Source organism: Tetrao urogallus (genome assembly GCF_951394365.1).
Source record: "Tetrao urogallus genome assembly, chromosome: 2".
In the NCBI taxonomy this organism is placed as follows: Eukaryota; Metazoa; Chordata; class Aves; order Galliformes; family Phasianidae; genus Tetrao; species Tetrao urogallus.
This window is the reverse complement of record NC_136814.1, coordinates 103,654,996-103,682,163: the sequence shown is the minus strand read 5'-3', so window position 1 is coordinate 103,682,163 and position 27,168 is coordinate 103,654,996. Positions and strand designations below refer to the sequence as shown.

Sequence of the window (27,168 nt, the reverse complement as noted above, 5' to 3'; positions counted from 1 at the left end):
CTGGTGGTGAGTTCCTTCTGCCTGCAGACACATTTCATAGTTGGATTATGTCCCTGGAATTGTGAAACAAGTGCATGGGAGATCCGGCTCCTTCCTTCTTTTTCAGGATGGCCCTGGGATTGAAGATTAGAAAGTTAAGGTCTAAGAAAGGGGAGAAGCTGTGTGCGTGGCATGGTGGCACAGTGGGGATGGGTTGGTGATTGGACTAGATGATCATAGCCGTCTTGTCCAACCTTAATGATTCTGTCATTCTATGGCAGCCTGCAGGAGGATTTTCTCCCTTCCTCCTCATTTTCCAATTGCCTCAAGTTTCTCGACAGCCAGGCCAGCAGCTCACTGAGCCCAGGGATGGGGAACTAGAAGAGCTCAGGAGCCATCTGTTCTTTTTCCACCATGCTGAAGCCCAAACCATAGAGTACTGGGTGGAAGGAAGCCCATGGGAACCTGCTCACATCTTGGGGAATGCACACCAGGGCCTCCTATGGTGGTCCTTCAGGGGACACTGTCGGTTCCACCTGGAGGCTTTCCAGTGGGTTGGTGGCTGTTGGCTGCCCTGCTCCAGCTTTGTTCTTATTCTGTCCACATCCAAGCACTGCTTCAATGCCTCCATTGCGTGGTGTAGGTCCAGAACTTCACTCTGTGTCTCCATGCATTGCTCCGACCTCAGCCTTCCAACGCAAAGCCCCAGGGAGGGCCCGGAGATGGGAAGGGGTGAGAGTGCTGTGGCACTTCCCCCCACCCCGCAGCCTCACCACGTCGCTGCAGCAACCTCAGATGTATATTTGTAATGTTCTTTGTCCTTTGTATGTTGGTGCGTGTGTATTTACATATGAATGTGTGTAGGTGTGTGTGGGTGTGCGCGCACGCGTGTGTGTAGCCAAGGGATCTATTTACCTTCCATGTGAGTGACTGTACAGGGTGGGGAGGGGGGGTTGGTGGGCTTTTTTTTTTTGTTATTTTTGGTTTCAGGTTCTTATTTTTTTTTGGCAGAGGGTGGGGGGGGGGGGGGTTGTCTTGGATTGATTGACAAGGTGAGGGCCTTGATGAGGACCAAATTTTTGTGCCTGTTGCTATGGTGATCTATTTAGGAATCAAAAGTTTACTGTATGGTGGCCCATCCTTGTCACATATGAATATACAGGACATAATATAAATATATATATATTATACATACCGTATGGAGAGAGGTCATGAATCTCACCCCCCTCTGGCTTTGGATGGACACCTCTTCAATATTCTGTAATGTAGCTTTGACTCGGTGCTGGACGTGACCAGAAAGTTCCAGCAATCCTCCAAAAACTGGCAATGACACCAATAAAATAATGAGCATCATTGCACAGAGCGTCCGTCGCATCCTTCGTCCCCAACTCTACACCACCAGGATATGTGTAGGCATTGGACTCAATTGTCCTTGTGGGTCCCTTCCAACTTAGAATCATAGAATCACCAAGGTTGGAAAAGACCTAAAAGCTCATCCAGTCCAACCGTTCATCTATTATCAATAGCTCCCACTAAACCATGTCCCTCAACACAACATCCAGCCTTTCCTTGAACACCCCCAGGGTCGGTGACTCCACCACCTCCCTGGGCACCTGGGACCTATGATTGAAGCAGACAAAATTATGGTTTTGCTATGCAAGAGGGCTTTATAAAGAGCTAAGTATGAGCTCTGTGAGTACAGAGAGGCCCATACAAGGTCGGTACACTGATTTTCAGGGATTTCAGTTGATGCACTCAACTGAGTTTCTTCCAGCTCGTCAGTGATGACATCAAGAATGGTACGTTGATTTTTTGGGCTTTCATTGCTCTCCCAGTTCTTTCTAACTTTGTGATGATGACATAGGGAATGGTACATTGATTTTTTTATGCGCTCACCCAGTTTCTTCCAGCTTCATGCTGATGTCATTGGGAGTGGACATGTGCTTTATCTACCAACAGCTCTTCCTTGCAGACTGCCATGAGCTCTTTGCTTATGTGTCCCTGGGCAAATCAAGGACAAGGCATACACTGAGAACAGGGAGCAGGAAGGCAATCCATAGGTGCATGATAATAAGATAGAATTGTAGAATGGCTTGGGTTGCAAAGGCCCACAGTGCTCATCCAGTTCCAACCCCCTGCTGTGTGCAGGTCACCAACCAGCAGACCAGGCTGCCCAGAGCCACAACCAGCCTGGCCTTGAATGCCTGCAGAGATGGGGCATCCACAGCCTCCTTGAGCAACCTGTTCCAGTGCCTCACCAGCCCTCTGAATGAAAGATGAAGGAAAGATGATTCATTCCACACCAGGGAACAAATATCAGAGAAAAAACAAACAAGCAATGCAATGATTTTTTTTTCCTTCAGTCTTCATTGAAAAGGTCAGTTGTGATCAGATGGCTCATGATAAATGTCAGTGATAAAGGGCTGCGAACCCAGGCTAGGAAATGGTAGGTCAAGGACTACTTGTGTAAGTTGTATGTTTCCAGATCAGCTGGGCCTGATTAAATCCATGGATTCCCTTGGCTATTGCACTTCATGGGTATCAATGATTTGAGGATTTGAAGGTGTTACACAGGTACAAAGAAATTCTGGGTGAATTCCAAACTAGGTGAAGGGTATATCAGGGCGTAGTGCTCTGTGCAGTGTTGACAAGACCAAGTGGGAATCACAGTGTAGAATCCTAAATGGTTTTATTGATGGTCTTAACTTGGTTGGATGGGATGGGTGGATGGGATGGATGCGTAGGGTAGATGGGTGGATCTTAAGTTGCACCAGGGGAGGTTTAGATTGGATGCTAGGAGGAATTTATTCATGAAAAAGAAGGTGAAGCACTGGAACAGTGTTGGAGTCCTCATCTCTGGAGATGTGGACATGATACTATGGGATTCAGCAGGTCAGGTTGATGGTTGGACTTGGGGATGTTGACAGTCTTTTCCAACCTGAATAATGCTGTGATTCTGTAATATTTGCAATGAGTGTCTATGTTCTCCAGTTCTGATTAATTTTGCTTAGCGATTCGTTTGCTTGTTCTTTGGAGTTGGTTCAGTGTTTTTACAGCTGCCTGCTGCAATGACAATATGCAGTGGATTTGGCAGCAAAGAAAATCTTCTCATTTCAGTTAGAAGCAGCTCCTGTACTTCTGTGAGTCCCTGGTCTTCATCACAACCAAGAGGCCACCCAACAGTGCAGGGAAGATCTCTCTGCTCATTCAGCTTGCACTTTCATTAAATCCCAGCATAGCCTTTGGTATTCAGATTCCCCTGCAGATGGAAATCCCTTCAAAGACATGGGCTGGACCAGCTGCAGAGGAACCACAGGCAGCTCATGTGTCCCCAAGGGTCAGAGTAAAGGGTGAGCATGGTGTGATGGAGCAGATGGCTCTGAAGGAGAGCTGCACATCCTGCAGCAGCTACCAGCAATTACAGCTCCCTGGGGAGCATCCGCTGCTGCTTTCAGGCTGTTGCAAGATGGTTTTGGCATCCTGGGGCCCAGACCCTGACTGAAGGCATAAGAATCAGCTGTGGGACAGGGATTATTGATTGTAGAGCCACAGCTAATCCCTCCTGTCCTCCCCTACCACTCATGAGTGATGGTGAGAGGTTCTCTCAAGAGCATACAGAGGGGGCATGAAGACCTTTGGGGCCCTCAGCAGAGTTCCTGAGCTGTTCCTGAGTCACTGTGCTGAGCTGCTCCCTGTCCCAGCTTTCCTATCACCAAAACAGTGTAAACAACCATTAGCATCTTTGTAAAGAACCCCGAGATTTACTTTTTATGAGGTTGCAAGGGCTAAATGTTTTTACTGGTCAGGAGATTTTGAGGCATGTCGGCACAGAGGTGACTATAGCTGCTCTAAAAATGACACGTGGACTTCCCATGCAAAAGCACCAGGCCTCTATATCAGAAAGATTTGAGTTTTCTTGTTTCTGCCTATTTTTTCCCGTTCCTTGACGCTCTGAGGACACCCTGTGGAATTTTCCCTGTACTGCCGTGCCTCACCTTCACCCTTGCAGTGTGAATTTCTATGCCAGCAGAAGGATACGTTGATTACCTGTAACTGTTCTGCCTCTAAATTTGCTGCCCATGCATCCTCCACTTCGGGGATATACCCATAAGCAAGCACTGAGTGTTGCCAGCCACCAACTTCCCATGGCATCCCGTGCTACAGACGGGAAGTGCTTTACATCCCATCCTCCAAAGAAATGTTGGCTCGTGAAAGGAAGGAAAAAAGCAGGACATAAACGTTCTTTCTCCTTTGTGTGCTCTGAGTGCTTTCCTCTATTTGCATTCACCAAGCAGAACCACCCAGAACCCACCAAACAACTGGAAGAGAGCACTGGTGATTTCAGAGGCAAAGTATTGGGCTGTTCTGCACGCCTGGCAGTATTAGGTTTGGTTAACAGCAAGATGGAGCTTGAAGTGGCCATGCTATAGAACAGAGACAGCACCTGCATAGCTTATGGGGAAAACATCAGACTTTAGGGGGAAAAGGCATGGTCAGTAGTCAATATTCTATTGATTATTGAGATACTGAGACAAAACCTTGGTTTAAAACTTAGGTTGAATTTTGTTGGTAGTACTGTCTCAAAGCACAACTCTTGAAAAGGAGTCAGTCGCAGATTTGGATTATCCCCTGGTGGCAGTGACCACCAAAAAGCCTCTCCTTACTGAATGATGGGGACATTGGGCAGCCAAAGGTTTGCATGACAGCTCCAAGGGCTCAAACACCACCAGGAAATATTGCATTAAAGGAGGGGAAACCTTGGAAGACATTAAGAAAGTAAAATAGGTGGGCACTCTTCCATGGGCTAGAGGCAAATACAACCCCTGAAAGCACTGCAAGAAGCTCATGAGTGCTTCAGCCCCAGAGATCTGACATGTTTGTCAGAATCACAGAATCATAACATGGATTGAGTTGGAAGCAACCATCAAGATCAAGTGCCAGCCCACTGCTATGGGCTGGCTGCCCCTCACCGGATCAAGTTGCTGAGGGCCCCATCCAGCCTGGCCTTGGGCACCTTCAGGGGTGGGACATAAGTGAACTGAATGAATTGAAAGGGGTGGATGTTCATCAAGAACCAAGCCCAGCCCCCATGGTTACGTGTCCGCTGGAATGTTTTGTGCTCTGGAGAGCGTGCGGCACCCTGCTGCGAGCTGTCATAAGATGTAGCCAAACCGAGTGTGATGGGCTGAGCTGAGCCTTCTCAGAGCTCTGCAAAAAAAAGCCAGAGGTGATTTCAGACTGATGGAGCCCAACAGGATGACTCACAGTGCTCACTGCTGTATCCTTCAGCTAAGTTTGGAGCAGAAGAGAAAAGCACACAGCAACTTCCTCTGCAAAGGGAGAAGCAGTCACATGAAGGGCCCTTCCTTATGTGCAGGAGAACTTTGGCTGCAGGAGACACCACAGTGCAGTGACCGACCCACTAACATGCTCCAGAATCCAGACTGAGAGCACCTGGTGCTTCGTGCATCACTTCCCAAGGAAACGGAAACAGAGCTTGCATCCTTTTCATGGAAATAGAACAAAGCAGTCTTATTGTTTGTCGTTATCACGCGTGACAATCTTGCATGCATGAGCGAAACGCCAGACCTGCTCTCATCACTCCCTGATTTCTAGGATGCTGATGCAAACTGTGTGACAGGTGAGGTCACCCACCAGCTCTGAGCTCTCACACTGCTGGAAGTGAACTCACACCCCATCGTTGTAGATTGTGGAAGTGCATTTGAAGTCATTCCATTTCTCGTCTTGTTCTGGACTCGTGCTCAGTAGAAATTGCAGTGGTTGTTGAGAGGAACACGTGGTTATTGGATGGATACTTAGAAAATTATACCAAACAGAGTGAAACAGGGAGATTTCAGGTGAAATGAAGCCCTATATGATAACAGCTCAATGACCCAGGGCTTCCAGGAGGACTTTTCACAGAATCAGAGAATCACAGAATGGTCTGGGTTGGAATGGACCTCAAAGAACATGAATCTCCAACCCCCCGCCACAGGCAGGGCCACCAAACTCCACGTGTAATTCAAGATCAGGCTGCCCAACCTGGCCTTGAACACCTCCAAGACTGGGGCATCCACAGCATCTCTGGGCAGCTGTTCCAGCACCTCACCACTTATAGCAAAGAAAACTTCTCCATTTACAGCCTGCCAGAATAGCCGCTCTGAACTGGTTATGACAGACATTCCATGCATGGAGGTCTTAATGTTTGATACCAAATTACTTATTAGGAGGTATTTCATGTTAGATGGGATTTTGACCAAATGGAGTGCTGCAGCAATGAACTGAAATCACAACACAAGTGACAGCAATGTGCAGCAGTTGCAGTGTACCACTGCATGACAATACAAATGTCATGACAATACATGCATGTCACTGCATGATAATACAGATGTGATCCCCATTTCCAGCCTCAACAATACACTCACCGCCACAACATTAAGCATCCATGGTTCCTGCAAAGGAATACAAAGATTGAAACCATCTCAGGCCCTCTGGTCTCCTCAAAACTCTTGTTGGTTGTCCAGTTTTTATGCTCTACATGGAGCTAAGCCATGCACAAACTTTGCCATTGCCGGGAAATCCCCTTTTCCTTTCCCAATTCCATTACTTCAGATTGGATATTAGGAAACATTTCTTCTCATAAAGAGCAGTGCTGCAGTGGCACAGCTGCCCAGGGAGGTGGTGGGGTCACTGGAGGTATTCCAGAACTGAGGGGATGTGGCACTGAGGGACGTGGGCAGTGGGCATGGTGGGGTGCGTTGGGGTTGGAGTTGGGATCTGAGAGGTCTTTTCCAACCTGAATGACTCTATGTGGGATTCTATGGCTTTTCTGATAATCCTTGATTCTGCAAACAGCCAGAATGGCAGGACATTGTACCAACCGCATGGCAAAGAGCAGATATGGAGGGAGAAAGGTCAAGAGGTTGCCATGGGCAAAGCATTCTCAGCTGGGAATTTCCCTTAGTTTCATTTTTTGCCAACTAGCAGATACTTTTCACTACTGATGTGGGGACTGAAAAAAGCTGTAAGACAGGTAATTCAACCAGCACTTCGGGAAATAATTTGTCTCCCCCTTCCTGAGGCTGAAATTCAATCCAATCTCTTTCGTCCCTGCTCCTCTCAGCTCTTTGTCTTTCCATGACACATTGCAGTGTTTCACTGAGGCAACAGACAGCACTGGGGCCAGTGCTAAATGGTTTCACACAATCATGGAATCATTATGGCTGGAACCCCTTGAGATCATCAAGTTCAGCTGTCAACTCACCACCACCACACCAATCTGAATCACTGAATCACTAAAGTTGGAAAAGTCCTCCAAGACCATCCAGCCTGACCATCCACCCATCACAGTTATGTTTCTTTCTACCATTCCTTGCTCCTCACTCCTTTTTTTCTGCTGCTTGAATTTCTAAACAATTTTCAGCCATCCCAATGCCAGTACCAATCTCCAACTGCTCTTCAACGACCCGTAGTGCCAAAGACACTGTCAGCTTGTCATTGCATCCCCAGTCCATGGCACAATGGTACACGCCAAGGGAGAGGTGTAGGAAGGTCTGTGAGCAATGCTGAGATGTCTGCAGGGTAAAAGGAGGCGCCCAGGAGATCCTCAGATAGCTTGAGACTTCAAAGCTGAGCTAACAAACTCTTTTATCAGTACTAAACAAAGTCCTTCCTTCAAAAGGAATGCTCTCCTTTTCTTTGTATGATACCCTCCATAGGCACTCGTCAGGGAGACAGAACATCTGGCTGTGAGTCTGCTGAGGCTGAAGAACAATGGGAAATGGAAGGCTTCTCTTGCTGGCTTTATGCCTATGCTTTTTTTCTCCTGATCATCTTGCCAGGATTGCAAGTCTCAGGAGTGAATGATGACCGAGGACACCAGAGCCTCCCTAGTAACTCACCTCAAAGAAAGGAGAGGTATCTGCTAGGAAAAAAAGTGGTAAAGGGGCCTCAAAGGGTACTTTCAGGTGACCCACAATCTCTTATTGCACTGAACATGGACACTAACAGACAGCAGAGGGGATGTCATGCATGCCAAGATGATAGTCTGAGGCTCACTCATGCTTCTGTCTTTTGCCCTGCAGATGGCAGATGGGCTGCAATATGCCCATCCGCAGTTCAGAGCTCTCATGAGTTTCTCTCCAGCTGGTTTATGGACACACCTGGGGTTTGGGCTGCTGGAAAGACCAAGGGTTTTGTCTGCCCACCACTGCCCCCTTAATACTTAGCCTAATTGTTTCTGCACCATACTCCCTGTTGTTTCCTTTCCGGAGTATATAAATCATACATCAAGTGTCAGCCCATATCCAGAAGCAGTGCATGGTTAGGAGCAATGTTCTTCATCCAACACTGTACCAGACTCAACAAGCCTTGCTGAAAACTCAATCATTGAGGACTGCATGGAGGGGTCAGAGCTGATTCTGCACTGTGTATGCTTGGATTCCCTAAGGATAACACTATGCCTAACACAAGGGATCCTCTGCAGAACCACAGATTGGGCAAGCCAGCTGTCCTGCCTCTGGTAACAGGAGTGAAGGTTGGATGTTGGGAAACATTTCTTCTCCAAAAGAGTGCTCCAGACATTGGATGGGCTGCCCAGGGAAGTGGCGGGGTCATCTGGAGGTGCTCCAGATCCGTGGGGATGTGGCACTGAGGGACTGGTGGGCATGGTGGGGTGGGCTGGGGTTGGACTTGAAGCTTTAAGAAGTCTTTTCCAACCTCACTGATTCCACGATTCTAAGAAGACAGCACCGCTCCCTTGTAAAGTGTCTGTGTCACTTTTCCCGTGTTCGTTCGAGATCGCAGTCACTGCTTTGCACAAAGATTTGGGTTCCTGGTTTTTGTATCGCTTTCACAACTTAAAATACTCATTGCAAAGCTGTGTGGTAGCCACATAACCACCCCCCACCTAAAGAAGCCATCTGCTCCTTGTTTGGGCTTAGCAGCAGTCTGACATTTGCATGTTCATTTTCCTGGCTGGGAGTATCAACCTGAAATCAGCCGACTGCCCGCTTTGAACCTGACTTCAGAAATAGGATTGAATCAGTCCTCTCAATTCAGTACTTTAATATTAATTCCTGCTTAATACATGTGAATCACTAAAGCTTAAAGCTTAATGATTAAACAACCTTGCTTCTCATTTTGCCAAAGCAGGATGCTGCTGGGTTCGTGTACACTGAGGTCAGTTTTTCCTTTCTCCATCAGCAACGAAGCAACGCACTCACAATGAACTCTGCTTTGCTTCCTCACGTACAGCTCCAAGATAAAATTAGCTCTGAGGACAGTGACCTCTGAGAGCAGCTGGCCAGCCCAGCTCCTTGCTGGGGAACATCTCTAACAAGCTGCAATGTGCACTTCAGCTGCAACGCTTCCTGACACAGTAGTGGCTCGATAACGACAGAATTAGAAGAAAATGGAGTCATATTTTTTGAAATAAACACCAACAGCTCGATTGTGTGGCTTGTGAGGCTGCTTGAGAAGACGGAGCAGCACAGAGCATGAGTTGAGGAGGCGCTGGTGTGCAGAGCAGCATCCTCGCAGAAAGCACCCAGATGAGTGCAGATCCTGCCTGATCTCAGGGATTTGCTCCTTCTGAAGGAGGACAGAAGAGTCCCTGCACTACACAGTCAGGTTTGCTGGGTTCAGGAAGTCCCAACCGGGAAGCATTGTGGTGATGAAAGGAGCTCCATTCACCTGGTGGCTGGCCATGAGTGCTGCTCCCCAGGGGTCAGTACTGGGGTCTATCCTGTGTAATATATCGATTCGCTGACCTGAATGAGGGCCTTGAGTGCACCCTCAGTAAATTTGCAGGTGAGGAGGTGGGGGGGAAGTGTGGATCTGCCTTGGGATGGTAGTAGGGTCCTACAGAGGGATCTGGACAGGCTGGTTTGCTGGGCTGAGGCCACGGGATGAGCTTTAGCAAGTGCCAGGCCCAGCATTTTGGTTGCAACAGCCCATGCAACACTACCTTGGGGCAGAGTGTCTGGCAAACTGCAGGGAAGAGAAGGATATGGGAGTGCTGATTGACAGCTGGCTGAAAGTAAGCCAACAGTATGCCCAGGTGGTCAAGAAGGCCAATGGCACAGAATCATAGAACCATTAAGGCTAGAAACGACTACAGAAATAATCAAGTCCAACTCTAACCTATCCCCTCCATGCCCACTGACCTCAGTGTCTCATCTTCAAGGTTCTTGAATAGCTCCAGGGATGTTGACCCCACCACCTCCCTGGGCAGCCCATCCCAATGTCTGGATCACTCTTCTGAAGAAGAAATTTTCCCAACATCCAACATGAACCTCCCCAGTGCAACTCAAAGCCATGCATCTGTGATGTCAAAGGAGCTGCACTGCAGCAAGAGAAATCCAGCCATGAAGATGCAACAGTCCCAGTACATCTGAAGCCGACTCACCCTGCCCTTTGCCATCCTTCCTGATAAAAGTGACCTATTCCATGGTACAAGTTGTTCTGTTCTCCAAAGATCTTTTATAATGGCAGGCTGACTTGTAACACACATTGGACTGTACTGCCCTGTGTTTAAAGGAGTTCTCAAAGTTGAGGCATAGTGGAGATGGCTCTGCCACTTGTCAGTCATAAACCCAGAGATTAATCTCACAGGCTGACTGACTTCCCGTTTGGAAATAATATGACCTTCTGATGGTGAGTTAAGATTCAGAACTCCAGGCTTTGTATAAATACTCAGTGAAATAACATGATGGATCACATCCTCATGTTGAAACAATTGATGCATGGTAACATTGCTGCACAAAGAACTATTTCCTTAGCTCACTGATGAATGACCTGTTTTTATTTTACTCCAAATGCAAGATTTTTCTTCTTTAAAACCCCAGAAGCTACTGTGAAATATGAGGGACTCAAAATTCTGGTGGGATAGGAATGCTACCTGGAAATCCTAGAGGCAGAAATAACTTTGTGCGGAGATGATGATGGTGGAAAGATGGTGGTAGAGAGATTATAGTGATTATGATAGTGATGGAGAGATGATGGTGGTGACAATGGAGGTGGAGAGATGATGATGGTAGAGCCAATGTGGTAGAGAAATGATGGTATTGGAGAGATGATGGTGAATATGATGATGGTAGGGAAATGATAGTAGTGACAATGGTAACGGAGAGGTAATGGTGGTGGAGAGATCACAGAATCACAGAATGGCCGGGGTTGGAAGGGATCTCAAGGATCATCAAGTTCCAAATCCCTTCCACAAGCAGGGCCACCAACCTCCATATTTAATAGTAGATCAGGCTGCCCAGAGCCCCGTCTGACCTTGAACACCTCCAGGGATGGACGGGGCATCCACAACCTCTCTGGGCAGCTGTTCCAGCACCTCACCACTCTCTCCGTAAAGAACTTCCCCCTGCCATCCAACCTAATTGAATCCAACCATTCCCCCTTGTACTATTAAGATGATGGTGTTGGGGATGATGGTGATGGGTTGCCACTCTAGGGGAAGAGGTGGGGTGGGGGCACCATTCAATGGAAAATAAGACTGTGAGTGCAGGGAGAAGGGAAACAGGAGGGGAATCAATTCTCTGAAAGGGTAAATAACTGCGGGACAAGGGAAAATGGTTTGAAGTTGAGGGAGGGGAAATTGAGGTTGGATGTCAGGCGGAAGTTCTTTACCATGAGAATGGTGAGGTGCTGGAACAGCTGCCCAGAGAGGCTGTGGATGCCCCGTCCATCCCTGGAGGTGTTCAGGGCCAGGTTGGATGGGGCCCTGGGCAGCCTGGGCTGGTATTAAACATGGAGGTTGTTGGCCCTGCCTGTGGCAGGGGGTTGCAGCTTCATGATCCTTGAGGTCCCTTCCAACCCCGGCCATTCTGTGATTCTCTGATGTTTTAGTTGTTGTGATGGGTGGACTTGATAACCCTAGAGGTCTTTGCCAACCTTAATGACTCCCTGATTTTGTTGACTGTATTGCATGGCTTGGTCGTGGGAAGAAGGTGGCTATGGCAGCCACTGGAGAACGGAGGGTGTTGGTCAGCAGCAGGAGGCCTTGGGGGACGGCGGCGGCAACAAGAAAGGGAACGTGGTGGCCCTCCATTGGTGACCGGGTGGGGTGGTGGTGACCACCGTGATGAAAGGCTGGTGGCCAAGCGGGGCAGCTGTGACCGATGGCAGCAGCGGCGAGGCGACAGCAATCGCAAGCGGTAGGGGCGGCCGGGAGCCGGAAGCCGTCGACGTCTGTGGGGGAGGGAAGCCGGGGGAGGGACAAGGACCTTCCGCGGCACTGAGTGACGGCGGGGGGAGGGGAGCCGCGGGCGGCTGGCGGCACGGAGGGGCGGGGCGGCGCGCACGCGCAGCGCGGAGGGGCGTGGCTTCCCTTCGCCGAGCCCCGCCCACCCGTACAGTAGGAGGGGTCACGCGGCGGGGTCACATGACCGCGGCGCTGTACAGTCGGGTCCCAATATGGCAGCGGCGGCGGGCGCGGGGGCTGCCGGGGTTGGGAACGCTCTCCCTTGAGGCCGCCGCCGCTCGTTGCCGGGCGGGTGGAAGGAAAGAAAAAGCGAAAGAGTCGCAGCTTCCCAACACCGCAGCCAACGACATGAGGGAAAAAGGACGCCGGAAGAAGGGCAGGACCTGGGCCGAGGCCGCCCGGACGGTACGCGGGGCCTTGCGGCTGGAGGGCGGCGGCCCGGCCGGGAGGGGCGGGGGGGGGGGGGCTGAGGCGGGAAGCGGCCGGCGGTGTGTCCGTGTGTCCTGCGTCCGTCTGGGTGCTGGGGCCGCTGCTGCGCTGTAACGAAGTGTGAGAGGCTCGGAGGGGTGGATAGGCGTGTGGCCGAGAGGGGAGCGTCGCGTTTGTTGCTGTCGTTGGATGGAGCGCTGCTGGAAATGGGGCTGCGCTCGGTGGAAGCAGCTGCACGTGTGGCTGGGAACTTTGTGTGCGTGTGCGTTTCTGTGCGTTAGATGTTTACTTTTATTCCTATGAAGGCTAGTATTTTGTCAGTCTTTTTAGAGTCATAGTGTCACTGAGGTTGCAAAAGATCCCTCAGATCACCAACCCACCCCACCATGCCTGCTGCCCACTGTGCCTCTCAGTGCCACATCCTCACAGTTCTGGAACACCTCCAGGCACGGTGACCCCACCACCTCCCTGGGCGGCTGCATTGCTACTCTTTCAGAACAGAAATTGTTCCTGATATCCAACTTGAACCTCCCCTGATGCTAATGCTATTACTGCTTGTCCTTTGTTCAGCTGAGCTTTTGCAGCCTGTGTTGGAGTCACTTGGGGTGGACAGGAGGTGATTGCAGCTTGCTGTGGTTGAGTGCTGCAAGTCCAGGTGGGAGGTTCATCAGCTTGCTTCTTCCAGTGGCACTCAAGGAGCATGGTTTAATGGAGGAGGTGGTTGTGGTGGGTTTGGTGGTTCCACTTAAAGGTCTCAGAGGTCTTTTCCAACCTTAGTGATTTTACAGTTGTCCAAAAAAACGACAAGAAAACTGGTGAAGGGTCTGGAGCCCTGTCTTATGTCTTATGAGGAGTGCCTTAAGGGAGCTGGGTTTGTTTGTTATGAAGAAAAGGAGGCTCAGAGGAGATCTTATTACTGTCTACCTCCTGAAAGGAGGTTGTAGCAAGGTGGAGGTTCAGCCTCTGCTCCTGGGTAACAGCAAGAGGACAAGAGGTGATGGCATCAAGTTGTGCCAGGGAACAGTCAGGTTGGATATGAGGAGAAAATTCTCCAAAAGAGCAGTGCTGCAGTGGCCCAGCTGCCCAGGGAGGTGAGGGGGTCAACAAAGCTGGAGGTGTTCCAGAACTGTGGGGATATGGCACTGAGGGACGTGGACATGGTGAAAGTAGGCTGCCAGTTGGACTTGATGACCTCAGATGTCTTTTCCAACCTGAATGATTCTATGATTCCTATTCACAGAGGCAACAAGTAATGTGTGATGACTTTTCTCTGTGTTTATGGTGTATGGATGCCTTTCCCCAGTTGTGGAAGGGACAAGCTGGTTGTCTTGTGTTGTATAAGCAAGTTGCTGACCTCAGAAGGAGATCTTGAGGGTGACAGCCCTGAACAGGCTGCCCAGAGATGTGAAGGAATCTCTGGACATATTCAAACCCACCAGGGCACTTTCCTGTGCAACCTGCTGTAGGAAACCTGCTTAAGAGGATGGAACTGGAGCATCTTCGGAGGTCCCTGCAGTTCTGGAATTCCTGCCTGCTGATTTCCTGCTCTGATGCTCTTTGTTTCAGTCTGGTTTGGGGCTGGATTTGGTGTTTTTTTCTCTGAGCCTGTTGAGTTGGGTTCAGAGAAAGGGATCTTGAGCAGAGGGTAGACTGAGTAAGTGGGATCTGTGGGGGCTGGACTGGAGGGCTGTGTGGTAGCAGCATGGTGTACGCTTGGAGCTATCTGTGTGTGCAGCTCAGATTCAATCTAATGGAGAGAGTGAGGAGTTGGATTAAATCACAAGCATTCTGACAGGTATCTGTTAAAACAAGACTTAAGAAGTCTGGCTGGAGAGCAAATGTAAATAGGCCTTTGTGGTTGAGACTTGCAAGCACAAACTCTTCATAAATAGTAATTTATTTAGAGCTTGTATTTACAGTTTGAAAGGCATCGGAATAGTTGCTCTTCGGTCAGGAGATATGATGCAGATAACTATTTTAAGAATGCAGGATGTGTCCCACAGGTGTTGGTTTCTCTGTGTATGTTTTTTGTGTGTGTATATGTACACATTATATATATGTGTGTGTGTATACACAAATTTGTGTATTTCAACGTTTTTCCAAATAAGGATGGCAGAATTTCCAGTCCAGGCTGTAAGTGTGAGCAGATCTTTTCCAGCCTATGTGCACTGCTGTTGATATTCTATCCAGCAAGCTCTTCCAAAACCCACTTAAAAGCTGAACATGCATATAGAAAAATATGCTCTCAGCACCGAAGGTTACGTGTTATCCTGGGTCACATATCCAGCCTCATGGCAGAGAGAGCCAAAATGAGCAAGTGCTTGCCAAAACCTCCCTTTTGGCAAATATTTCTATTTGTGTATTCAGCGGGAATGTTAAAATATTCTGGTCAAACTCCAATTCCAGTCTTCAAAAAGTTCCCCTGCATTTTCAGCTTGAAATAATGCCTTTTGGTTCTTGTCCTAGCTTGTGTAGTCACATTGGGTTTTGAGCTGCCCGTGGCTGAAGCTTGTAGGGGATGTTCTGCAACTGCTCTGAGAAATGCTGCAGCTCTTGCATATGCTGTTCTGCTCCTGAAAGGTATCATAAAACTTGGGAAACCTTCTCTTTTGCGTTCTGCCTCTCCATGCCTGTGCACAGAGCTGGATTTTTGGCAGGTTTAACTCTCTGAGCTGGCTCCAGATGGGATGGAAAGGGCCCTGATGTTCACAGCTGGTGGGGCAGAGTCCTAGGGCTGCATGTCTTAATGGCAGCATGATGTCACGGATGCTGGTGTTTGTGGTATCTGTCCCAGCTCTGTCTCCTTGCTCCAGCTCTTGCATCACCACTGGTGCTGGCAGTTCAGGGAGCTGAAGCAGCAGGAAGCTGCTGTTCTTATGGTGCTGATGTGGCTCTGTGCCAGCTTAGTCCTCCTAACGAGCTGCTTGGGATCAGGTGGCTGCCATGCAAGACAGGGGCTGGGGATGTGGGGAGGGTGCTGAGCAAACTGCATCTGTTGCAGTATTTCAGGGCTTGCTTCAAATAAGGTGATAAGCAACAGAAACATGGCTTTTTTTGCTTGCTAGGAAGACAGAGTGTAGGCAGTGGCTGTACAGATGAGTTTAATTCAGCGGGACTTAAACTGTGCTGATTTTTATGTGTTTTGGGCTATTAATGGGAGCAGCAGTACAGTATGAGGGGAGGGAAGGGTGCCCCATGAGGGCAGTGCTCAGGGAGGAAGTCACTGTTGATAAACAACCTCTTTCTTATTTCCTGGCTCATTCAGTAACCTTGCAGCTGCAGATGACTGTTAACTTGGGACAGTAGCATATGAAGTCCCTGTTATTAAGGTCAGTTTTGTTAAAGTAGGCAGCCAGTGCTGCATGGTACCCCAAGTGGAAGATATACTCTCCTACAGCCCTCTGGTAAAGCAGCAGCACTGCAGACACACCAGAATGTTCATGAGTGCAAGTGTGATGTTATGTGAGGCAGCAGGACTTTGGCTGTGCAGTAAGGAAGTCCTGCACTGTGCTGAGTGTATGCAAGTTTGCTATTCCCCTTGCTTATGTTGAGCACCATTCTTGTGACACAGCTCTATAAACCAGCAAAAATCCACAAGCATTGTACAGGATTCCTACTCTATGTATATTTCTGCTGTGCTGCACCTACGGCTCCTCAGTTGCTGTGTGCTGGCAATTCCCTGCTGAAATCCAGGCAAGGAATCCTGGTGCTGGACAGGAGCCACGTGCAGGTCATCTTAGTGCTTTGTTTGTGTGCAGGGAAGTGTATGCTGACGTGTGCCAAGCTCAAAGAAATCTGGTGTTTGTTTTTTGATGGGGAGTCCACCCCTTGTGTGACCTGAGAAAACTGCTTTCTGCCGCTTGGGTTGGTTGCTGTGAACGGGGGCTGAGTGCTGGTGCTCCAGGCTGTCTCTTTGTCTCTCCTAAATGCCCCTTGGCCTGGCCATCATGAGCACAAAATGCTGTATTTCATGACCTCAAGCTGCTACAACTGTGTTTTCTTGCTTTTCCTATTGAGTCACACTGACTCCTGTTGGCTTTGGAAGGTGGAAATCCAGTGTCCTCACCTAAGTGGAACCACACTGAAGGCAAAGACGTCAGAGTAGGAGTTCTGTGCAGTGCTGTCAGCTCTACCGTGGGAACCCATCTTCTGCTTCAGGGTCTGCTTGGATTACTGATACCAGCTTGAGGAACACAATGAGACAGCGTGCCATCACAGGGATGGGTGGCATGGAGCACACAGCCTGCTGCAGCCCTCCCAGGAGGAGATAATAGTAATGTTATAGAATCATGGAATGGCCTGGATTGAAAAGGACCACAATGGTCACCTAGTTCCAACCCCCTGCTGTGTGCAGGGTCGCCAACCAGCAGCCCAGGCTGCCCAGAGCCACATCCAGCCTGGCCTTGAATGCCTGCAGGGATGGGGCATCCACAGCCTCCTTGGGCAACCTGTTCCAATGCCTCACCACCCTCTTGAGTGACCTCTTGCTCAAAAGACCAAGTCAGAAAGCTTAATTCACAGGGAAACAAATTGCATGCTTTCTCAAGTGGACTTCATTAAGACTACCCTCTTCATTAAGGTGCAGTTCTCCTTAAGGTGGAGTCTAGATGCCATCCTTTGCCTCTTTCTGTTCAGAAGGGATGGATCTTGGCTGTCTGGGCTGCCCCCTATCTGCAAGTGTCTGGGTCCATTTGTTCGCTCCTATTCACAAAGTGAAAATCTGCAAAGGTTCAAAGACTGCTGCAAAAATATACAGAAGTTCAGAGGATTCTGTAAAACATTAATTTGAGGCTGAGGGGAAAGGACTGACAGCCTGGCAGACGATGCTGTTATTTTTTTCTGCTGCTTATTTCAGATGCTCGGCTGCAGCTTTTCCATTTGGAGGTCAGCAGAGCTGAATTGTGTTCTCAGACTGTTTTTCAGAGACAAGTAGTACTTAGGTCCAAGATGCACACGATGCCTGAGGTTGAGTGATGGGTTCTCTGGTGAAGTGCAGAAATCAATCAGGGGAAAAACGAGGAGGGTGTGGAGCACAGCAGCCCTTCCCGTTGAACTGCAGGGCTGCAAAACTTGTGTAGCTGCACGAGACTGAGCTGAAACGTGCCAGCTTGATCAGGTGTTAGTGCAGCACTGCAGCTTTCTTTGCATCTTTTGTTGACCATAGCACTTAGATGTATTTTCCTCCTGTTTTGGCAGTTTTTTTAAAGGCACTTCCTGTAAAGTCAGCCGCTGCTCTGCAGATACAAAGTGTTGTAACCCAGTGTAGGCTGTGCTCTGTTGGATGCCTCAGCTGGAGGTACTTTTAGCTTTTCTTGAGAATCCTCAAGAGAGACAGCTTTTCCAATGTGGAGGCTTCAAGTTGGTGCTGATATGGCAGTAGAGCTGGGAGGAGATGAGGTGGAAGAGAAACCCTTTATTCCTCTAGAAAGCAAGCAGGTTACAGAACGTGGCCTTCTCCCATTCAGCCATCCAGTTACTTGCCTGCCTTTCTCCAAACTAATTCCCAAGCTGTAGAAGTGTGATCCAGCTGGAGATGTCAACCCAGGCGTGCTTCAGACCCCTGAGCACAGGGCCCTGCCTGCTGCTGCTTCAGAAGTGACCTCGGTGCGTTTGGCTTTGCAGCCAGTGGATGGAGATGACGGCGCGGTGCTGGGATGTGGTTAGTTTGATGTCAGCAGTGCAGCTGGCCCTGGCCTTGAGGTTGGTGTGTCTGTCTGTCCCAAAGCATGTTGCTGGAAACTCAGGCAGAGGAAGCTGCACCTGTGCTGTGGGGAATCCCCTACTGAAGCTGCGTGCCCTTGTGCCCCTGGCACCCTCTGCTGGCAGCTAGCACAAACCCTCAGCACTGCTGTACAGAATCGAACTGGGGTAAAGCTATAAAAACAGCACAAAGCTGGACCAGAGGAAAACTGACAAGGTTCTGTTCTTATTTAAAGCAGTAGATGCAGGCAAGATACTACTTTTAAAGAGGAGCTCAGATATGTTTACTTGGTCTCTTTCATTTAACTTCAGCATACTTCATGTACCCTGCAGAGCTGTGCACCAGACTTGCTGCAATGATAGGCTCCTCTGGTTTCCTCCACAGGGGATCTGGTTGTGCATTGATTGCCTGCAACTCATATTAAAACATAGCAGTTGCATAAAAAGAAGCGGATGCTTGATGTGTTTTGTTGTGTGACTGTTGGGTTCTCTGCACATGTGGTTATTTTGGTATGTTGGGAGGAATAAAGACAACAGAGCCCTTGGTCTAATTTTCCTGTTTCTGTAATATCCCTGCTGTGGGATCTTCTCAAAGGTCAGGTCCAAATTCAGCCCCTGAATGAGGCAACTTCATGAGAAGCACTGGAAATGTCCTCCTTGTTGTTTCTGATAGCCTTTCAAATAAAACGTGAGAAAGTAGATAATGAATTACACCCGTTGCTTGTGGTCTGCTGATAGCATGAAGTGCTGTGGGCAGAAGCAGTGAAGTATGACTGGGGTAGGTGGAGCTGAGTAGAGAAGAAAGTTCAGGGGGCAACCACGTAGGTTTATCACTTGGTAGCTGCGGCAGTAGGAATTGGGTGAGCCAAAAGAGTGGTCAAGAATTGGCACAGGCTGCCCATGGAGGTGGTGGGATCACCATCCCTGGAGGTGTTCGAGAACTGTGGGGTTGTGGCACTGAAGGAAATGGTCAGTGGGCACGGTGGGGTGGGTCAGCAGTTGGCCCTGGTGATCTCAGAGGTCTTTTCTAAGCTGAATGATTCTGTGGTTGTGTTGGTGTTGCCTGTGGAAGACATAATGTAGTGTGTCAAATGTTTAGATGGCTTTATATGATGGCAGCCCTCAAGTCAGTTGTTCAGGAGCGGGGTATTTTATTGATTCTGAAATGGGATGTTTGGCTCTTCTGAAGAAGTACACGATGGGCCTGTGAATAGAGTTCCTGCTCCTCCTCAAAGCAGTGTGAAGTTCTTATTTGCCTGATTAAAACCAGGTATGTACCTATAGACGCTGCAGCATCAGAAGATGTGTGTGCAGTTATTGAGCCAGCTAGAATACATGCTTCCCTGGTTCTTGTGGTGTTCAAAACCCAAGGATTTCAGTTTTTGTTAATAGTGAAACTGCTGTGAGAACAACTAACTTCCAGCCAAGAGGTCCTACAGACGTACTTTGATGCGTCTCCTGTGGGGTAGGACTGAACTTCCAGATGAAAACTTCATTTTCAAGAGCACAAAATAATTCAGTGCCACCGTTGGTAGCCGTGTGTCCTCCTCCAACTCCTTGCAGTGGGTTTATGCACACTAAACACTGTCTTCAATAACTGTACTGGAGTCTGAGTGTGCTTACTCATGTTTTGCTTGCTTCTGAATAGAAACTGATTTGATAAGATCACTCCTTAAAAAAATTTCCCTGTTCTTTTTCTGACAAGTTATGCAACCCAAATGCTGGTAGGACAAATTCTCTCTTCTCTCCCTTTTCCATGTGGGGAAACTTGAGCTAGCTCACAAACCTCGTACAAGCCACAGCAATAAACGTTCACTCTTACAGCTCACAGTTTTGCTGTTCAGAAGCTCTTTTTGAGCTCCCTTTCGACTCTGTCCCAGTATGTCATGCACCTGAGATCCACAAAGCCTTCTCACTCCTTTTTTCCCCTGCGCTTTTTGGCATGCGATGCACAAACCAAGCGTTTCAAGGGATTTGAAAGCAGTAGGCTTGTGTTCCTGGCATCTGTGACTTCTGCAGCGTAAAAAGGCTTCAAGTTGGGTGGTGAGTTCTGCTTTCTCTACATGCTGTCTTATGAAATAGCAGCGGAGCTTTGGAAATGCTGAAAGTGAAGTTCAGCCTGTCGTTACGATGTGGACATCGCTGCTTCTGGTGAAGGAAGGTCAGCAACGCCTTCTCTTGTGGTTTGTGCCATTTTATTCCTGTGGCAATCTTTGCCCTCTCCCAAGCACGTCCTCCACTGTATCAGCCAGGATTAGTTGAGCTCTCTCAAATCCTCCACTGAGGCATAAATCCCATTCTTGTTGTCACGAAGTCCTGTTTGTTTCCTGGTACGGTCATAACCCCACTTCAGCCATCTTTCCATAGTTGGTGTGCAGGAAAGCATGGAACTTGGTGCAGGTTGTTTGCTCATTGGAATAGCATAGTTTATAGGTTTTGGCTGAGATTCAAGTCTCGCTGAGTTTGAGTATCTGTTTTGAAGAGTTTGTGAGAACCATCCTTTCAGATCTGCTTTACTTCTTCCATACAGGTTCTAGAGGATTGTGTGAATGATTTGGGTTTGAAGGGACCCCTAAATGCCCTGCTTGCCTCTCTTGTTTCCAGCTAACCTGCAAATCCCAGTACTTGAACGCTGAATGCCAGACAGGTTAATAAAACTGTCACATTTCAGAGGTGTCGCTGGAATGGCAATAATGAGTTTATCCTTAATCAGGAAGGCTTTGCTGATGCCTGAGCTTGGATAGGTTCTTGTTCCCTAAATAAACAAATGTGCTTCTGAAAACCATATGAATTTAACACCCACATCTTTGCATTTCGACCTTCTTGCTTACTTCAAGCAGGTACTTCACAACCTGAAAACCATAAAGCAAGGCACGCATGCAACCCCAGCTCACCCATCTCTTAAATCCTTGAGTACCACTTGTTTATAAAACCTCTTCCACGCTTGTCCTCCGCTGAGCGTGTTAGCAGAGCCTTGCTTCTGTGGGAGGCTTTCAGCTCTATGCTGGGGGAATGGGGATTCTGCAGCCAACTGCTATTCTTCTGACAAAGGTTTGGAGTTGAAGTTGAGCTCCAAACTGTTAATAAAAGTAAACGATCTTTATTTACCGAGCTCCCTGCAAATATCGCGCTTCCCTTAAGCAAGCAGTGAACGTACCTCAGACGCCTCTATTTTGATGTTTCAGGCTGCTGGGGCTTCCTGCCTCTTCGACCTAATGTCTGCTCTAGAGCTGTGTGCTGCTAAGTGTTTGCCAGTCCTGAAAGGAAAGAATGAGTGTTAAGGTTTCCTCTTTGCTGCAGGGGAAGGAATGTGGAAAAATAATATCCTGCAAGAGAAGTTCCCTGCTTCAAGTTACTTACCTGCATATTCCGTGGCTGTTTGGATGTGGAATCCACGCGCTCCAGCACTGACTGTCAGGGCTGTATCTTTATCCTGTAGATATCTCAAAAGCTGCAGAAGCTTTGCTGTCTCCTGCTGAGTCTGCACAGGAGTGAACTCACCTTCTGCTTTCTGTCCCCTTTAGGGGTTTCTCTAATTTTACAGAGGAATCTCAAGATGTTGGTGTCATCTTGAATTTGCTTTCTCTGCAGTTCTGTCACTTTTTTCCAGCTGTCTTTTTGGCTGTCATCAAACCTGTGTCCTGTTCCAAAGTGTGCTCGCCTACTTCAGTGTGCGGGATTTGATGAAAACTGTTGCTGCTCTCTCTGCTAGAGACAGTATGGATAGGGTGAGATGTAAAGCCTCGCTTTCAGTCTTTAAAACCAAGCAGAACCACTTAAACCAGCAGAGCCCAGCAACCTTCCTGCTCTCACTGCTGGTTGTCCCAGCCAGATGGAAGGCATGCAGTGGTTTGGGTAAGACAGGCATGCCTGAGCAGCGACTTCGGAACAGCTATTGAGGTTTTCTGGCAGGCGGAGTGAGCCTCTTGCCAACACCCAGCTACTCTCTTATGGTAACGAGATTCTTGTGTTTCAGGGTCTGCTCAGCTGCATTCGAGTGAGACTGAGGAGCTGTAGGAGTTTGTTCTCAGATATTCTGTTCGTTACAGTCTCATCAGCAGCTCTTCAAACTCAAGGGAAAGCTCTTGGTGTTAGTTCTCACTTCAGGTCAGTGGCAATGGGTTTCCTGAGGTACCTCTGCTTCGGCTTTCTACCTGGTGTGAAAGCTAAAATAGGGACCAGAACCCATATAAAAGAGCATAAGGATGATAACTGTTTTACTGGAGATGTTCCAAGCTAGGCTGGGAGGGGGGGGCTCTGAGCACCTGATGGAGTTGTGAGTGTCCCTGCTTATTTCAGGGGAGTGGAACCAGATGGCCTTTAATGGTCCCTTCCATCTCGGACAGTTCTGGGCTGTTGGCTCAGCACGAGCATCAGGACCTAACAGCAGGGTGAGAAGAGCTGCTGTGGCTGGGAGGGTGCTCTGCATGAGAGCGTGTGTTGAGGTTCTGTATCCCACAGCAAGCCTTAAGAGAAGGATGGTATTGCAGATCATGGCTGACAAATCTGTGACACTGCACTATGCAACTTGATTGCATTCTGGCTGTAACGTGTTGCTGTGAATGCTTCCCTTTTCTCCTGTGCCCTATGGTCAGAGAAGGACCCTGCTTCCTGTGGCTCTTGTGACGTTTGCTGGGCGTTCTGCAGATGCGTCTTCACCAACAGCTTGAGCTGCTCTGCTGTGGGGCACTCCGTCCCTTTGCACTGCCTCCTCTTTTTCCATGGAGCCCCTTGATTTGAAGCCGCTTGGCAAACGGAATGATAAAACTGATTTGGTCTTTAAAAAGGTATTTTTAGCTTGGATTAGGTCCCCAATCTTGTTTACCACTTAGCCTGCGTGAACCCACACGCTGGCAGAAGGAGGGGAGCTGCAGGACAGTGGGTGAGCAGCAGCTCAGCAGCTCCGTGTGTTAATAGCACATTCGGTCACTTGAGACACAGTTTCTTGGCAGTAAGCAAAGCGAAATAACTTGTCTAAGTTTGGTAGCTGGTCATGTTGGTCAACATGTCCACGCTCTCACACCAGTGCTGAGGGCCCCCCTGGCAGGCTGGGTGGTGCCACTGGACACAGCTGTGTTCAGCTCTTTGCTCCGGGCAGCACAGATTTCTGAAGTCTGTTTGGTTTGAGGCTTCCTTCCATGGCTGCTGCATGCAGTTCCTGGCCTTCTGCCCTGTCTGCTGTTTGCTTTATGATTTGGGTTATATTGGGCACCATCGATCCATACTGAGAGAGCCTCACTGCCTGCTCAGGGTCCTCCTTTTGCAACGTGCTTTGAGCTTAAATATTTTGATTCCACATATATTGAGAGCCTGAGATCAGTTGTATTTCAAAGTGTACATATGTATAAAGTTGACAACTTCATAGTGTTTTTCATCCAAATTCTGAATTTTTGTGCTGTGTGGAGGAGCCAGAACGCACAGCCAGGTGCAGTTCAGCAAGTCTCCTGCGTAATAATTCTCTTGCTAATAATGTGACCTTTTCTCACTGCCACATGGCTGCTGTGCAACTCTTCAGCCTTCTCAAGACTTGAGATACCATGCAGTGGATTTTTTTGAAAGCGTTGCTCTTTCTGCATCTTCTCTGCCCTCTGACCCATGTTTGTTTGCTGCTTTCTAAATTAAGGCATGTATGCACTAGGTCTGAAAGTTCTAGGCTTTTTTTTATAGAGGTGATTGCTTTTGGCTTTGCCCACAAGAATCTGTCCCAGACTTGGGCTTCTCTCAGTGTTTGAGGCTGATGTAAGGCTGCCAGTGCTGGTTCCTCTCTTGGAGCTGCATCCAGGTGGGAGCTCTGGCAGCCTGCAGCGTGGGCACTGAAGAGAAGTGCAGCTGTCTTGCTGATGGAAAAGTTGGTCACAGATCCAGAAATGGTTTATTAGGAGCAGTGCTTCGGTTTTTACTGTGTGGTATCCTTAAAATGAAACATCCCCAAATACAGTTCTGCTATGCTGCAGGCTTAGATGCTGTAGGAAATGGCCACATGTGCTGGTGTATTTAATGGCACTTGGTTTCTAATGGCATAGAATTGCCCATACCTTCTTGGCCTTGTTTCTGGTTCAAGCCATGAATAGCATTTGACTAATTGGATGAGCAGGAGAGAGACTGCAAATGTAGGTCAAATCCCTCTGTCTCTGCATGCTACCTCTGCCCCTGACCACCTGGGAAGGGTCCGTGTGCCCACTGAGCTGTGAAGTTTGCCTTGCTTAGCAATGTTTTCCCACTGCAGGAGTGTAAAAGGACATTGCCACTGTTGCTTCTGTGCCTGGAGTCCTTGTAGGAAGGGAGGTGAGGGCTGCTGGTTAGAGGTGAATTTGGGTTCTAACCTAAGAACTAGCTCTAAGCCTTCGACATTTCTAAAACTCTCTTTCTGGAAGCACCAGGAAGAAGCTCATCTTTTGGTCTGTGTGTTATTTGCAGTAGAGTGTGTTGAGGAGCATAAGATTAAGCTGGAAGATGGAGCCAGAACAAACCAAGGGAGACGCTGATTTCTTCAGTCCACAGTTGAGTTGGGAAACTCTTTATCAAGGCTAAAAGCTTGAGTTCAGAAAGTGGCTGGGCAGATTCACAGGAGAAGCCACCAGAAGCTTTCATGGAGGCACCAGCTCCTGGGTTGAGGAGGGCCTGATCCACGGGTGGCTGGAGCTGGTGGGGCAGAGTCAGTTCCCCCACAAACAGCTGTGTGTTGTTCTCAATATTTAGCAGGCATCTAAATCCCAGCAGATTCCTCAAGCCACGTTTTGCTCGTTGTAGGGCTACAAAGATGGGGAGAGGTCTGAAGGGCAAGACGTGAGGAAAAGGTTCTGCCCCAGAGGGCAGTGGGCACAGCCCCAGTGCTGGAGCTCAGGGGGTGTTGGGTACCACTCTCAGCCATTGGGTTTGGGTTAGGGGTGGTGCTGTGTGGAGCCAGGGCTTCTCTCTGACCATTGTGTGTCCCTTCCAGCTTGGGATATTCTACGATCCTTGGTTGTCCCTTTCAGGTCTGGATATTCTGCAGTTCCAAACGATAGTTACCTTTGTGGCATTAGGTTGGGCAATTCTAGCTCTTTTAGATAGGAGATCATCAATAACAAAACTCAAAAGTGCATTTTAATGAGAAGTTGCTGGAAATATGAATGGATTAAGGTGTTCGTTCTTATCTGGTCTTGAAGAAGGATGGATAGTTCACTGCTGAAGGGGGGGGGAAGCCAAGCCATTGCTGGACAAGTTGCCACAAAGCTTTTACCTTACCTTTCAATGCTGGCAGGGCATGCTGTCGTAGTTATTTGGGGAGAGCTTCCTCTAATCATTTAGAGCCTGCTTAAATTCAGAGATATAGCTGAGTCTTCTGGCGAAGAATAAACTATAGAAGAGAACTTAATGGTTTGGTCCAGTGAGCGGCTTGTGCTGGGCTCCTGGGGGAGGGGAGGCCTATTCTTAATTCCCTCGAGGAGGGTTTTAGCTCTCTCATTCATGAATGATTCATTGCAGCCTTTTAAGGACTCTGCCTGCTTGTGGTGTAATGCACTTTAGTGAGGTGAATGCTAATTTAGTGCATGGAGCTTTTACCCAGCCTTGAACTTTGGCACCTGTAAATGTGTGTGCAGATTTGCTTCCTGCGGTGAGTGGAGGAGCTTCCCTGTCGTGCTCTTCAGCTGCTCAGCAGTCAGCAGTAAACATTGGGTTTGGTGGACATTCAGGGTTTCCTGAAGCCCTGGAGTCAGATCTAACAGGAGGGAGCTATTTTTCCAGTGTCATTTGCAGTCTGGTGGCTTTGAAGAAGAGTGGATGGGCACTTGGTACCAGAGCTTGGTTTGAGAAGCATCCACTAACAGTTGATGCTCGGGGATGTATGGTTAAGTGCTGAATTCCATTATCTTGCTGGAAGGAGGTCCCTGATTCCCACTGCTCGCTATTTGGACTGCTAGGCAGCATGCTGAAACGTCAGGAGCAGAGATTGTGGCTCCGATGGTTCCACTTTGCTGGATGGAAACCTGTGCCAAGAGCTGAGCAGCCAGAGCTGGAAGAGCTGGAGCAGCCAGGTGGCACTGCAAAGAGGAGCAACAGGGATGTGCAGTTAACTCCACGTTCTGTGATGTACAGGGTTCACTGCAATGCTAAGCTCGGGAGGAGCAGTAATTTTACTTTTCCTAGTAAAAAAACTGGAGGAAAACAAATTAAGGAAACAAATCTAAGCTTTTAGAAAGAATCTAGTTGACATTTATATGTGTAGATATCTTTCCAAAGTGAAGACTGGATCTTTGACTGTAACATTTTGAAGTGTAATGCCATTCCTCTTGCTGTTCTTCTCACAAAGGTATAGCAGTTGAGGTTGCCATTGCTTTATTCCTAACCTTATTATTATTATTATTTGCAATTAATTGTCAGTCAATATAATAATGGCTTTCTCTGGCTCTGCTTTTCCTGTGGTTTTTCACTCCTCCTGTTGTCAAAGAATTGAGGAAAGCAATAAAATCTAAAATGAGATACAAAACTCATCTCTACCCAAAGATTCCCGTGCACTCTAGAGGCTTTTAGGCAGCATGGAGGAATTAAATGTCCCATATCTTACAGATGCAGCAGCAGATGTCATTTAATTTGTTGCATTCATATAGTAATGGTAGCACTCATCAGTTTGCTTCAGTGGCATGCAGATAATTGTTTAATGTCTACAGAACAACTTGACTGTACCAATGGCCAGTACCGAAGAGCTTCACTGTGTGTGTACAGTCTTCAGTCTCATTAAAAGGTCTCATAAGTGTGTTATAGCTGGTCCAGTGTAGCACAGAGGAATGGCTGGAGCTTTTTTTGAGAGTTCCCATTAAGAACAGGGTGCTTTATTGTTAGGTTTGAGATGGGAAGTCTATTGATTT

General features: G+C 48.3%; 1 protein-coding gene across 1 annotated transcript in view; it reads left to right on the top strand.

Moving 5' to 3' along the window:
- Window positions 1-12,538: 12,538 nt before the first annotated feature.
- ASXL2 (ASXL transcriptional regulator 2) overlaps window positions 12,539-27,168 on the top strand; it is a gene marked incomplete at both ends in the record, with an annotated part of 82,625 nt that continues 67,995 nt past the window's right edge. The window contains one exon of the mRNA XM_079532823.1: window positions 12,539-12,595. Within this exon, the coding sequence (XP_079388949.1) occupies window positions 12,539-12,595 (57 nt within the window). The remainder of the gene's footprint in view (window positions 12,596-27,168) is intronic.